General features: G+C 39.8%; 1 protein-coding gene across 1 annotated transcript in view; it reads left to right on the top strand.

Annotated features, from left to right (window-relative positions):
* Positions 1-12,516, top strand: part of cdc73 (cell division cycle 73, Paf1/RNA polymerase II complex component, homolog) — a gene marked incomplete at its 5' end in the record, with an annotated part of 35,312 nt that extends 22,796 nt beyond the window's left edge. Inside the window, 7 exons of the mRNA XM_079651000.1 lie at positions 4,032-4,089; positions 7,282-7,317; positions 7,497-7,584; positions 8,880-9,041; positions 10,462-10,562; positions 11,534-11,675; positions 11,781-12,516. Of these exons, the coding sequence (XP_079507126.1) occupies positions 4,032-4,089; positions 7,282-7,317; positions 7,497-7,584; positions 8,880-9,041; positions 10,462-10,562; positions 11,534-11,675; positions 11,781-11,817 (624 nt within the window). The 3' untranslated portion in view covers positions 11,818-12,516. The remainder of the gene's footprint in view (positions 1-4,031; positions 4,090-7,281; positions 7,318-7,496; positions 7,585-8,879; positions 9,042-10,461; positions 10,563-11,533; positions 11,676-11,780) is intronic.
* Positions 12,517-15,904: the final 3,388 nt, after the last annotated feature.

The raw sequence follows: 15,904 nt of genomic DNA, 5'->3' as shown, positions 1-15,904 counted from the left end.
TCCCATTAATGTACCGGTCGCTACAGTGGAATTTTCTACTGCAACAATCCCCACGCAAATACACAACGTACCCGCGACTGTTACAATGAAGGCTCGATATTCAGCTCACGGCATATAGGTGTAAGCAGGGATAAAGTGCTATTTTTATAGGTGATGTGTGGACGTCACATAGAGGGGTCCGGGGGCAAGCTTCCCCGGGAAGATTTATTTTTAAATATTGAAGTTAAAAGCATCAATCTGGTGCACTTTGAGAGCGAAAGGAAGAGATCTATGGATACATCTCTCAACACCCATATGAAACAGAAATGTAAACAGATTTACTTTTTCTTGATGGATATTTTACAAATCACCCTTTTAAACTTTATTCTTGTTTTACTGTCATATAGTATTTCATACCTGTTTTTCATTTATTCTCTTATTTTTTTATAACTATAATGATCATATAAACGTGTGCCTCGGAAATAATTATTTACATTAATGGTGACCAAAACATTTGAGACCCACTGAGATAACACTGAGAGAGTCCTTTAGCTCTCAGTCTGACAGGAGAGGACTCTCCTCCACTTTGTTGTTGAAAAAACTCCTTATATCCGTTAGCGTAGCTCGCTAGCACCAGAAGCTAACAACAACGATCTCCAGTACCGGTGCGCTCTCTCTCGCGCGCGCACACAAAATGGCTCGTTCCACACACACACACAGAGCCGAGCTTTAACTGAAACAGAGACCCAGACGTAATAGTACTGTACTGCATCATATTATTTTCGAATCAATAATTTTTCAAATTATGATTTTTATTTTATTTTTTATTTTTATCTTTTATTTTATTTTTTTATATCCATTTTTCCTCCTGGTCTCTCGCGCCCCCCCTGGCATGCCTCTGCGCCCACCAGGGGGGGCGCGCCCCCCACTTTGAGAACCACTGGGCTAAGCTAACGTTGTATATGCTCCGACCGTCCACACTCACAACAACGGCCTATACAGACATAAATAAACCAGTGACTGTATTCGCCATGACACAGACAGTCTGTATTTTATACATGTTTAACTTTTGTCTAGTTTCTGAACAGATATGAGGAGCTGTGAGCTCTGAGTGCTAACAGCTAACGGCTGATGTTTTGGTTTTGTGGCTCGCATTGAAGATGACGTCACGGCAGTTTTACGCAGCGTCGCTCCGACTACACTGCGTTACTATAGTTACTGCCCCAGCTACTAAACTTGAATGGAAACGCAGCATAAAGTGAGCCTGGCCTAACCATACCGTACTAAGCCGTGCTAGGTCCTGCAGTGGAAAAGCGCCATAATAGCCAGCTTTTTTTGTCTCCTCTGTCATGGAGAAAGATTGAATAAAGCTAATGTGTCCCGAAACAATTTGTCAATAGCCTGAAAATGAATCACCAACCAATTTTGTAGTTGATTACGTATGTGACTAATTTAGGAAACTAAAATGTATTCTAGCTTCTTAAATGTTCGGATTTGATCTTTTTAGACTCGTGCATCAGACAACACAAATAATGTGGAGGCCTCACAAAGCCCTGGGACATTTTGATGGGTAGTATTCGCCATCTTAACAAATTCTGCATGTTCTTCAGGCTCCTCTGTCAGTGTGAGCTTCGGTCTGCAGAAATGTCACTGGATGATGGATTACTGCTTGTCTGTGATCCTTAGTGTAACCCCCCTGAGCTTAAGGACGTCCTGTCGTCCCGGGGCCGAAAAAAATAGTGTCAGGGAGGATACAAAATAATTTTGGGAAGAATTTGGGACGAGAGTTAAAATAAAAATACCCTGCTAACTCTACAAACGGCGATGAAAATGAAATCGAATGCACGTTGTGTGTAGCACACAGTTATTAAACCTCCTTGTCAACATAAACACACAAAACATTTAGCAACCCGCAAAACACACACACACACACACACACACACACACACACACACAAACACTACGTAAGCTGTGCCCATGGCTGTCAGCCAGCCGCACAGCTGGCTGTGCCCGCGAATTCCTGGCCCGCAAATTCGCGGGTCTATCTACGGTAGGCTATGTACTGAGTGTGTGTATTTCGCGGGTTGAGTGATGTAAAATGACAATGGTATCCCGTGGAGGAATTCTGAAATGTTTTACCGTTACATCACAAAAACGCACAGCAGAACCAGACCCTGGAGCGCCGGCCTCTTTATTTACTTACTCCACTTCATCCCCTATGGGTAATAAGGCTGAGATGAGAACCCTCAATCGTATTTAGTCCTTAGCAATATGCTGCGCCTCTCCCCATGTAGGGGTGGGTACCGAGCCCCGGTATTAAACGGGCTCCGCCCGGGCCGGAATTATTAAAGACAGTGGTAACGTTAAGCTCCGACGTTATCTGACTTTTTATCGGTACTGGAGACATTTAAAAAATATGTCATATGTAGTATTGCTACATAAACATTATATCGCAGTTTTAGTTTATCCAACTCCGTTTCTAATATGCAATAAGACTACAACATGCGTCTATGATGTATTTTCGAGCTTTTCAATCCAGACGAGATCTCTCAATCCCGTCTGTGTGCGAGGGGGCGGGGCAGTTTGTAAAGGTCTCCTGACTGTGTTACAGACTGTCATCCTGGTTAGTGGTTACTCTGGGTTCTGTCTTCAGGACAGAGTGTTGGATTTTTTTGTTAATTGGACGGGACTTGATTTGATTCAATATTAGAGTAATTTTCTCGTTTGTGTGTTTGTTTAAATATATTTGGCCTTTGTTCATGTGATTGACTGAATTACTCAAATAAAAAGGTTGATGAATTATCATCTAATGATTTGTATGATGTTTTATTTATGTTAAAGGTCAATTTGAATGATTTTAACAAATGATAAGTAGTAGAAAATCTAATATTTTAAATTTGGGACGGTCCACATTAATTTTGGGACGGCTTAGATTGTATTTCGGGACGGTTCCGGGAGGATGGTGAAAAAAGTTAGTCGAGAGCCCTGGGAGGGAGACCAGGAATGCACAAAGAACCATGTTTTCCGAGGATAATTCTATTGGCATGGAAAAAAGCTCAACGTTTCTTAATGGAGCTTCTTTATTTTCCCCTCACACAACTTTTTTTTCATAATCAAAATGTTCTGCTGAGACTGTCCATGATGGTATTTAACACATTCTTACTTGTAGTGCTTGTCTGGAAGTCTAAATGAGTGTTGTTGAGCAGTCTTAAGAAATCATTACCATTCATAGGGTTAGGCCTTTGAATAGAGTGGAGCAGTGATGACGTATTTCTGTAAGCCGACCCAAAAGATAGCATCACTCAGGGCTCTCTTGGCAGAAAGCAATGGTTTTTTTTCATAGGGTTTGGGAATATCGCTGAAAATAAGATCGGTGGCCAACACATTTTTATGATGCCTACATACATGTTTTGTTCAACTGGAAAATCTCGACATTTCATCAAAACACTAAAACAGTTGGATTGCAAATGCAATCGCCAGATTAAATTGCTCACGTTGAGCTAAGGATAATAAACAGTAGCTCAGTCTGGACTTTGGTTCGTAAATGAGAGATCGCTGGTTTAAGTCCCAATCATGCCAAATAAATACGGAGTGTGGACTTGTAGCTGGAGAGACTCTTGGGATCAATGAAGGTTAATCTTAATAAACGAACTACTTTACGCTCACATGACTTCACGTCAATATGCTAAGCTAAAGTAAGTTGATGTTTCGCAATCTATTTGAGTCACTTGTTAGCAACCGACACTTGTATGCCACATAAAAGCTTCAGACGTTCTCCAGTGGGGTATTTACTGACATTTTTGGTGTGGAACCAAATGTGAAAATCTATTAAGCTTGTGTCAACCATAGACCATATTACTGGAATTTAACTGAAAACCATTTCTTCGTGTCAAAGGAGTACAGAAGCAGTAATATGCTAACTAATTTCCTGGTTTAGGACTGATTCCTAGACCACTCTATTTCTGTGCACAGCAACACAAATGGACATTTACTTGGTTTGAGGCAAGCTATATTTAATAATGTGACCCTTTTGGTTTTGTTGTGTTTTGCAGGAAGGAGCATCCGCCCGAAAGGCCCAGACTCCAGCGCTTCAGCCGGTCCCGCGTCCAGGTCGGTGTTTCTCTCTGAGATTTGAGCAGAATTACTGCAGAAATACTTAAAATATTAATGGAACATCCATTTTTTTAAGACTTGATGTCCATGACACGTACTAGATTTGGACCAGAAATCTGTCTTTGTTAAATGGATAGTTTTTATATTCAGAATAATATATATAGGACTGTCTCAGAAAATTAGAATATTGTGATAAAGTTCTTTATTTTCTGTAATGCAATTTAAAAAAAAAAAAAAAAAATGTCATACATTCTGGATTCATTACAAATCAACTGAAATATTGCAAGCCTTTTATTATTTTAATATTGCTGATTATGGCATACAGCTTAAGAAAACTCAAATATCCTATCTCTAAATATTAGAATATCATGAAAAAGTATACTAGTAGGGTGTTCAACGAATCACTTGAATCGTCTAATTAACTCGAAACACCTGCAAGGGTTTCCTGAGCCTTGAAAAACACTCAGCTTGGTTCAGTAAACTAAATCACAAGTATGGGGAAGACTGCTGATCTGACTGCTGTCCAGAGGACCGTCATTGACACCCTCCATCAGGAGGGTAAGACACAAAAAGAAATTTCTCAAAGAGCAAGCTGTTCACAGAGTGCAGTTTCAAAGCACATCCACAAAAAGTCTGTTGGAAGGGGGAAATGTGGCAGGAAACGCTGCACAACCAAGAGAGATGACCGCAGCCTTAACAGCATTGTGAAGAAGAGTCGCTTCCAGAATTTGGGGGAGCTTCAAAGACAGTGGACTGAAGCTGGAGTCCAGGTATCAAAAGTCACTGTTCACAGACGTGTCCGGGAAATGGGCTACAATAGCCGTATTCCCATGGTCAAGCCACTTCTGAACTCAAGACAACGGAAGAGGCGTCTGACTTGGGCTAAGGAAAAGAAGCACTGGACAGTTGCACAGTGGTCCAAAGTCCTCTTTTCAGACGAAAGCAAGTTTTGTATTTCATTTGGAAGTCAAGGCGCCAGAGTCTGGAGAAAGGCTGGAGAGGAGCAAAATCCAAGTTGCTTGAAATCCAGTGTGAAGTTCCCACAGTCAGCGATGGTTTGGGGAGCCATGTCAGCTGTTGGTGTTGGTCCACTGTGTTTCATCAAGCCCAGAGTAAATGCAGCTGTGTACCAAGAGATTTTAGAGCACTACATGCTTCCGTCTGCTGAAAAGCTCTATGGAGATGAGGAATTCATTTTCCAGCATGATCTGGCACCTGCCCACAGTGCCAAAACCACCAGTAACTGGTGTACTGACCATGGCATTACTGTCCTCGATTGGCCTGCAAATTCCCCTGACCTGAACCCCATAGAGAATATGTGGGGTATTGTGAAGAAGAAGCTGAAAGACACCAGACCCAACAATGCTAATGAGCTAAAGGCCGCTATTGAAGCATCCTGGGCATCCATAACACCTCAGCAATGCCACAGGCTGATTGCCTCCATGCCACGCCGCATTGATGCAGTAATCCGTGCAAAAGGATTCCCAACCAAGTACTGGGTGCATTAATGGACATTTTCAAATGTTTGATTGTGTTTTGCTGTTATAAATCTTTTTTTTTTTACTTGGTCTGAGGAACTATTCTAATTTTTTGAGATAGGATTTTTGAGTTTTCTTAAGCTGTATGCCATAATCAGCAATATTAAAATAATAAAAGGCTTGCAATATTTCAGTTGATTTGTAATGAATCCAGAATGTATGACATTTTTGTTTTTTTAATTGCATTACAGAAAATAAAGAACTTTATCACAATATTCTAATTTTCTGAGACAGTCCTGTATATTTCTTTATCTTTGGGGTTAGTAATAGTTGCTAAATTAATAAATAAAGAAAAAAATCTATAACATATATTCATGTTGAAATATAAAATAAACTGTAACAAATCAAATCTACATATATTTAGATAGATAATAATAAGTACAATTGAATGAAATGTCCACTTCCAGCATCTTATCTATTCTTGCTGTCATTTTCGATCCGGAGGAGCAGGAAAAAACTCTATTAGATTAAGAAAAGACTCTGTAAAAAATAAAACCACTTTCCTTCCATTATGCAGTAAGTTCCTTTTTTTTCTAAAAGGTCAAATATCCAGCTGTTTAGTCTCCCTTTCTGTCCTTTTCCTCTGTAGCCTTGACCTGAATGACATGTGGCTGATTGTGATTTCCAACATTTCCTGTCTGTCTTGCCTGTCAGGAAGCTGTCCTCATGTGTCAGTCAGTTTAAACCAAAGTTTCCTTTCATTAACCAATTTGATGCATCGGTAAAAATAAATGTCTGTGAATACATTCCCTTTCAACAAAATATGTTATACATGTTTTACATTTGAACACATAATCATAACTTTATAATTTACCTTTGCCCAATAACATTATTATTTCTGAATGCCCACTGGCTGCTAACAGCTAACATAACTAGCTATCCTCTTGTCAATTTCAAAACGAATCGTTGTTCACTACGAAGCATACAAAGGGCAAAAGAATATGCCTCATCCTCTAGAGGCCTCTAGACATTTCTGTTGTCCCTGGGACGACAGGATCCCATCATTCTTGAGCCTCCTGGTACATGCTGTACTGTAGAGAAACAAGTTCCATCACAATTTCGAAATGTTGGCATCAAAATTAACATCCCTACTCTTAGATATTTTAGCATTTGACCTTCCCCTGCTTACCACATAAAATAAAAGGATACAGAACTTATCTCGGCCTTGAGCATAAAAAACTGCTTGGTCCAAATGTCTGTGATATCTACTTCTGCTCGACATAACCATACAGTGGAAAAAAAATTCTGGGTGAAACTGCCTCCATGAAAGGGACTTTTGTTTGAGGAGAAGAATCAAATGTGTGTTTGACTCCTCAGCAAATATGTGCCCAAAGATTGGAGTTAAGGATATGTGAAAACACAACAAAGCAACATCAGTCTGCATCTTGTTCCATGATGACTGGACTGAAGTGACATGCGTAAAGAACGGTTAAAGGAAGGAATGCAGGAGTCACCTCTTGCAGATTTAATAGTGTATTTAATGACACAGGATCTTTTATTTATTTTAGTTTTTTCTTTGAGCTATTGCCAGTCAATTATTTCACAGAATAATTTGGTTATATTTCTAAAAAATGAATATTCTTAGTGGAATTGTTGTTTTAGTTTGTTGAAAAAAAGTTGTTTACCTAAAATTGTTTTTTTTCCCTTCTAGTTTCACAAGCCAGACCTCCACCAAATCAAAAGAAAGGTACGCATTTCACTTAATTAGACTATGTTTTTGGTATTCATATAAAAAGCAATATACTGAATATGATGTAACATAACAAAAAAAAAAATCTTTATTTGCATAAAACTGCATTTTATTTGACTGTCTATTTGACACTACCAATATTTTTAAAGACCTTTTTATCATCATTTTCTCAAAAGGGTCCCGGACCCCCATTGTCATCATCCCTGCCGCCACCACCTCACTCATCACAATGCTCAATGCTAAGGAGCTCCTCCAGGATCTGAAGTAAGTGTACCTGTTGACCTTTTTGCTGCCCCAATCAGTCAACTAAACGTTAGTCCGCTAAAAAAGTATTTGTTGACAAATTATTAATTTTTCTTTTAGTCAAAGGGAGAAAAAAAGTCTATTTTATATGAAGCACAACGTGCCATGCTTTTATAATAACGTTCTTTATGAGCCTTTGAAACTGAAAATAATTTGGGAAAATAAATACATAAATAATATTAATGATCATAATTTATCATAAACATCCAACGATTAGTGGACCAATCGCCTGAATTGACGACTATTGTTCGACTAGAAAAAAGGCAAAAGAAAAAAGGCAGCCCTAGATGTGTTTTTTTTTACGAAAATGGGTACCAAAAGCTGTTTATGTAAGTTATGAGGTTGCTGCACTGTCGAGTAAAATGCACATTTAAAATTCTTTTTTTTAAATGGTGAAAATATTTGGGCCCAGAATTTATCCCTGTGGCACGCCCATCCTATTTTTGTATGGCTCAGTGCCGTCAATAGCCTCGACTGGAGGCATTATGTTTAAGGGATTTTTCGTCAATCCCATTTCATCAGAAACACCTGGAGGAAATGTCTTCTAATTGGGCACAGACAAAGGTTTCTTCGACCTTAAACACTTTTTTGCCCATAAGCGCTAGTCATGACAATCTCCGTGAATGACTAATAGGATAACATGTGGATAATAGTGATAACTTGGTTCTAACCACTTCATATCTATTAGTCATTTTAACAGAGTTCTTCCTGATTTTCTACCTGATCTTTATTTACAACTTCCTTCTCCTCCTGTCTGCCAAGATCACTTTACCTTGCTGAGGATCACAAGATCAGGCCCGGGGAAATGTTACTTGGCAGAACTTGGCCTTTGGACACATTTTTACCACAGCACTGAACATAGCGTCATAAAACCAGACAGAAAAGGAAGAAACTGGCAATTGCCACAGTTCAACTACATGTCCGTTTTATCTAACTGGCTAATGCAGTATCCCAATCCCATCCATTATTCTCATTCAATCAGAAAAGAGGAAGACTAGAGCATTATATTACACAAACAAAGCAGAAAAAAGCTCCTGAACATTTGGTTTCATATCTTTGTTTGTTTTTCTTTAGCATTAATTATATATTACTTAATAACCAACAGTCACATCTCAAGTTGTGGGAAAAGAAAGCCTACGTTGATACCAAAGCATTTTTAGGAATATAGTATTGGTGTTTAGCAAGTGTGTTTAGCGTCTATAAAGTATTATAAATGAGATAAAGTAACACTATTCATTTTGTTTGTGCCAATTCAGGTTTGTCACGCCGGAAGAGAAGAAGAAGCAGGGCATCCAGCGTGATAATGAGGTTCTGCTGCAGAGACGCAAAGACCAGATCCAGCCGGGGGGGGCGACGGTGAGCGTCACCGTGCCGTACCGAATCATCGACCAGCCGCTCAAACTGGCTCCACAGGACTGGTAAGGATTATAATTAATAGTGATGTAAAATGTTTTTCTATATTTGTAATATGAATTGCAGGTTAAAGTTGAACAGCATGTTATTTATATTTATATCTAAAATAGTTATATAATCATCAAGTTCATTGTAAAATTGTGCAACAAAAAGCTAAAATATTTATAAAAATGAATGCCCATTTTTAGTCTACACATGTAACAGCTACCTGTCATTTATCAGGGTGAGATTGAGTCTTTCACAAATCATTTCAGAATTAGTATTATCTATCTGGTACAAAATGCTCACTTCTTTGTATTCTCATGTTTTACCTTTTTAGAGAGCACAGGGTCCTGGGTTTTTATTTGGTTCTCATTTAATCTTTTTATTTGGTTCACAAGTTCTTTATAAGAAAGGAACGCCTCACATCCTGTCATCATGGAGGCAGTTGGTGTGGGGGGTTCACTGGGCAGTTTCACTCCTGTTTCTAGTACACAAACCAAACAGTAAAACATTCATTAAATCTAACGGCACTGTTCAAGTAAGAGATATTATGGAGTGTACGATCTAGCTTATTACACGGAAACTAAATAAATCAACAATTGGACACAACAAATTGATTTTAGCATTAATTTATTGATTTGAAAATAGTCCCCCTTCTGCGAGGCAATTGCTGAACTGCGGTTACAGCAAAGTCCCTTTTTATATGGCGGCAACACTGTTTTAGGTTTTCTGCCACTGTACTTTTTAAGTCCTGTTAGTGATAACTTCCTATCTGTCTTTCGCTGATTCATGTCATCTCTTTTCATCTGGTTCCTTCCGTTGTGCTTTTTTTATTATTATTCTTCTCTTTTTTTCATTTACTGTGGACAGTTGAGCCACCATGAATCAAGTGTCATGCTCTCAACAAATATATATATATATATATATATATATATATATATATATATATAACATTCAAGAAATATTCAATGGTGTTTTCTAATGAGAGAAAACAAATGTGTTTTTTTATCCATCTCTGACGTCAAATTCACAAAACTTCTCTCTACGGATTGATAGTCCCTGGATCAGTGTCCTAAGCAACGGACTGCTATCAAGAAAGAGCAGACCGCTGAATGTCCAAATTGACCAATCAGAATTGAGTATTCATCTACGCTGTGTAATAAAAATGAATACATTATGTCCCATTGATGATGATAAAGTGGTATAATATTAAGCACCCTTAAGATGTGTGTGTGTGTGTGTGTGTGTGTGTGTGTGTGTGTGTGTGTGTGTGTGTGTGTGTGTGTGTGTGTGTGTGTGTGTGTGTGTGTGTGTGTGTGTGTGTGTGTGTGTGTGTGTGTGTGTGTGTGTGTGTGTGTGTGTGTGTGTGTGTGTGTGTGTGTGTGTGTGTGTGTGTGTGTGTGTGTGTGTGTGTGTGTGTGTGTGTGTGTGTGTGTGTGTCAGGGATCGAGTGGTGGCCGTGTTTGTGCAGGGTCCTGCCTGGCAGTTCAAAGGCTGGCCGTGGCTGCTGCCTGATGGTTCTCCTGTGGACATTTTTGCCAAAAGTGAGTAAGGTCCTTGAGACATTGTTGCCACATTATTACAGATGAGCGGCTTTCTATGATGCATGCATTGTAGTTAGAAAACCAGTTTCTAAATTGTAGGCTATATTATAAGTATGATTTATTTTTCATCAGCCAGCGCATTTCTGTAAAGCATATATTTCTCTATTATTTATAATAATATTTCGTGACTATCTAATTATTGATTAATGTTCTGTTGTTGCTCTTCTGGTTAGCACAATGATATCAATCGTCCAAATGTTCAGGCAAAAGGCTGTGATATGTGAACATTTGTAAGTTCAGTCTGTAAGCTTTTTTGGTTATCTGAAGTAATATTAATGGTCCAAAATTATGTAAAAGTTGCAACGTTTTCTCAAATTTCCTTGGAGCATAATGAGCAAACCTGTACCGCAAAAGAACGGTGAAATGTTTGTAGATCAAACAACTCTTATATTAATTTGGAAAAATAGTTCTAAAGTTGGGTATTGGTGGAAACAGTGGCCTTCAGCTAACATAAAGACACGGCCCTCTAGGTGAGCGTTTTGTTTGTCCACTCTGGGTTGTGCAGATAAAAGGGCCAGTTTGAAGCTATTGAGAATGCAACGATTCATACTGTCATGTGATAACACAATAAAATATTCAATTTGAGCTAATAGTTCACTCTTTATACTACACACTGGTCCTTTCTCTAAACAAATATTCAATGCATAAAACTGTGAAAGTGCTTTTTTGCCAGGAAATATATGCAGTGTGTGTCCACCCAAGCTAGCAGGATATTAGCGGCCGCCTGCAGCAGACACAGATCTTTAGAGCTTAAGTCACTCTGGTTCTCAATTTCTGAGAAACAGTATTTGGCACAAAATGCAAATATTAAGGTGAAGATTATATAGTTTATATACTGAGGGTGGCTCGTTTTATCCTGCCCTTGACCCGGAATCCTCTATATAAACGAATGCTTTACGTTTCCCCTCCAGTTCGAGCCTTTCATCTGAAGTACGACGAGGCGAAGATCGACCCCAACGTGCAGAAGTGGGATGTGTCCGTCCTGGAGCTGAGCCGCCACCGGCGCCATCTGGACCGACCCGTGTTCCTGCACTTCTGGGAAACTGTCGACAGGTGTGCAATGCTATAATTATTTGGGCCTCATCATGATGTATTTAAAGTCATGAAAACAATGACATTGCACAAACTGACCTTTTTTACTTTCTACTTTTTCCCCAGATACCTGGTCAAACACAAAGCTCACCTCCGGTTCTGAGCCCAGATCACTGCGTCCATCCCCGGAAAAAATACTATGACCCCCTCCAACCCTCCTCGGTCCAACTTTGCCATCCCATTATCCATTTTGATTCTCATCTCGTGGACTTCCTCCTTTACTTCCTCGAGGACTACTTTTCTCTGGACACCTGCGGGGAGATTTAGGGAATTTTCTGTTTTTGGTTGTAATTATTTCCTAATATTTTCATGTAGAAAAATACCAAAATATGTTTTTATATGAAAAGAAATACTGTGGAAATGATTAAGATGCGATATCTAGCAACATAATGGGGTCGTAGGGAGAGGTTTCATTTTGTCAAAAGTAAAGAGGACTGTTAAGGTCAAAATGACTCTTGGTACAAACAAAGCAGCCACTGAGTTTGAGGAAAGTGACTTCCTTTACACTTTTTCCTTTTGGGTTTCTTTGGTCTGAATGTACATATATGATATGATGATCGCTGTCAGATCACAGCTCTGAGCGGAGAGAAGGTTGCCAGTGATTTGTTAATACGACTGTTATCAAGTCAGTCTGTTCCTAGCTCAGTTTTTGACTGTTCAGCATTTCTCTGGGTCATACAATGGCCTTGTTAAAGTCTTCGTTTTCTTCTTTGTTGGTGTTGTGCTAGAGGAGAAATATGATGGAAAGTATTGCTTTAAGTGGTCACATGAAAATAGACAATAAAGCCTCAGAAAAACAAAATTCTGCGTGCTGCTTTTTGTAGACGATTTGTGTTTGTTAAAGGTCCTATGACATGGCCATTTCTACTGATCATAATTCCATTGTTGAGGTCTAATAAAATAGATTTATACTGTGCAATTTTCCAAACTCACATTGGTTTCTCATACAGCATCTCTGTGCAGGGGTCGGCAACAGGCGGACCGCGGTCCGGATCCGTACCCAGACGCCGACCTATGCGGACCCGGAGCTATAATCAATACACTAATAGGGGATTTTTCGGCGCCTCCCGCTTTTTTAACGCTGATTTGGGTGACTTGTGTAATTCGTGGAGAACCGAAGAGTTTTCGTTTTGGGGGTGGGGAGGGGGGAGTCCGTCCGGCAGTCCGTCCGACGGACAACTTCTCACTTCAAAAATGAAGAAGAAATCTAGACTGCAACAATAATTAAACAAGCGAGTGCCTGTTTTTCCTGGCCAAGGACAGGTTCCTTGAACACAACACGAGCGTAACGTGTCTTCACGTGGTATATGTCTCGTCTGAAAGGAGTGCTGACAGAGCACCGGAACGCCGCTCCAGCTCTTCAAATATTGCAGTACCCATAAGGAGCAGTACACATGCCGCAGTGTTTGCGTGGCTGTGTCTTTAGTTGTAAGCACAGTGGCGATCTGTTGTTATTAGCATCTGGTTAGCTAGCTATGCTAACGAATTTAAAGAGCTTTTCTACAACCAGGTGGAAGAGATCTCTCTCCTGGGAGGCTCAAATAACCTCAGCTCATTGAGGTTAAGGCACACCTTGATATGATCATTATAGTTATTAATGAGACTAAATTAAAAACAGGTATAAAATACTATATGACAGTAACAAAAAAGTTGTTAAAAATAACAAGAATAGAGTTTAAAAGGGGAGTGATTTGTAAAATATCCAAAAAGAAGAATCTGTTTACAGTTCTGTTTCATATGGGTGTTGAAAGATGAATCCATAGATCTCTTCATGTTGCTCTCAAAGTGCACCAGATTGATGCTTTTAACTTCAATATTTAAAAAAGAAAATCTTCCCGGAGGAGCTAGCCCCGGACCCCCCTAGAGGAGGTTAGGTCCCCCCACTTAAATCACATGGATAGGATACTAAATACATTTGCACACATCTTGTGTCCATATCTTTCTGTTTTAGTGGTCATGCCACAACCGTGCACATGCATGCATGCGCGAGTCATGGTACGATATCTGGATTAAGAGGTTGCTTTTTCTTTGCACAGCATGAAAGAAAGACCAAATGAATGAGCTGTGATTTTAGTTTTTTTAAGCAGAGGATGAGTTCAATAATTTGTACGACCCTCGGAGGATGTTGTAAAAATTGAAAGGAAAAAGGTTCCCCACCCCTGCTGTAAATAATAATAAAAACCCTTGATTTATAACTTAACATCTCTGTCTCCTATTGATCTCAGTATATTATAAAGAATAGCCAGTTAATTGAAGCATTATAGCACAGGCCTTTGTCAGATGGTATATTACGCTGTTTTTTTTTCTGCTTCGAATAGTTCTCTCTTTTTCACCATACCTGTGTTTGCATCACTGTAACCAATGAGCACCTGCATGTATGAGAATGGCCCTGACACCATTTCAACCCAGATTTACAAACTCCTGGCAGGACAAGCTCGAGCTCAATTCTCGCACTGAATTTAAAAAAAGTGAATGAGGGACTGCAATATAAGAGGGAAAGAAAGACAAACTTTAAAACTGTTCAATTGTTATGATGTGTAGAGACTGATATTGTTCAATAATCGTCTCAAACTGTTAAGTCATGATGTGAAACGGTTAACAAAGAAAAAGGGAAACTCAAGCTGCTGCTACACTTTATTTTATTTATCTCAAATTAAGCACTTTTAAGATGCACATATTTTCAAAAGCTATTTTATTTATTTTCTCTATTTTATGTGTAAATGCAGCCCGAGAGGAACATTACACATATCCACAGTATTTACTATATCTATAGTTCAATGTTAATTGACAATAAATATTGTTGTTTATGAATTGTACTTTCTTTATTTGATTGGCAGTCAGTTGTTGATTACATGCAGACGTTGATAAAGCTACAGGTCACTTCAATACATATCACACAAATTCATGAAGCAAGTTAGACATTTTGATATTCCGGACCTTTGCATGGGGAGATTTTCTCTAACTGGACCTCGTTGAATTTCAGTTGAATACCTCTGCTGTATAGTATGTATTCACTCTCTGTCCTAAACAGCTTGTTGGAGCTCCTGCCCCTCCTGCCTGCGTTTGTTAGCAACCAGAACATGACACCAGTAATGATAAACAGATGAGAATGCTGCGTGGGGTCTGGGTGCAGTGTTGGCGGGACGTTGCGGGGCTCGCTGCTGCGCCCTTTGAGGCTCGAAGAGCGGACAGTGTGAGCTGGATTACTGGTGTCGTTTCGTGGTTGCTGCGTGGGGTCTGCGAGACACTGCAGAACTCAGCCTGAGCAAACACAGCCAGGCGGAGATCTGCGGAGCCGCGGCTGAGAAAAGATATGACCGTCCACACAGCGGCGTGCGTTGACGCTTCACCATTCACTTTGAATGGGGTGACGTCACTTTTTGCCGAACTGCATTTTGGGAAGCGACGCGTTGCTGGCATTGCTGGCGTTGTTGCTGGCGTTGCTCGCTTCAAAAGTTCAGCAATGGTTCAACTTTTGGCGCCTCGGCAGAAGCGTCAGCCAATTAAATCCCGTTTATTCAAATCTGCCAGTACAAGCGCTAGCCAATCAAACCGCGTGTATGCTGGGAGAGACTACGCACGCAGGTCATTTCCTCATATTCCAAAAAATTGAGGAAAAAATCATTATAGCGGTAGTGAACCACCCGGTGCTGTATGATCAGTCTCTGTTCATCTACCGGGATACAAACCGGAGGAGCCAGGCATGGAGGGAGGTGGCAGAGACAGTGGGTGAAACCGGTAGGTTTTCGCCTGTTTGGGGATTTTATATCCAGTTTACTTCGTTTTAACATTGCTATTGCTTTGTATGTCGGGGGCGGGAGATTCATGTGATTGGCTGTTGGTCGTGTTACTCGCAAAAAATCCCCAAGCTTCAGATAAACCCACCGCCAAGCGTCAACGCACGCCGCTGTGTGGATGGGGCGGCGCCAGGGGGTAGCTTGGAGTTGCTATAGCAACTCCAACAATTGGCCTAGCAACGGCTTAGCAACCCCATTGTTTTGTTATAAAAATGTATCTATATATTTATACTAATGCTGTCAAAATTGTCGCATTAACGGCGATACCCATAAGACATTTTACCATAGTACTTGTACCATAGTACCATGGTATATTTACCATGGTACATGTACCATGGTATTTTTGACAGATTTTACCATGGTACATTAATATATGTGCTATGGAACAAATAC

This window comes from Notothenia rossii, assembly GCF_949606895.1.
Source record: "Notothenia rossii genome assembly, chromosome: 9".
Taxonomy (NCBI): Eukaryota; Metazoa; Chordata; class Actinopteri; order Perciformes; family Nototheniidae; genus Notothenia; species Notothenia rossii.
This window is presented reverse-complemented; position numbering and strand designations above follow the sequence as displayed.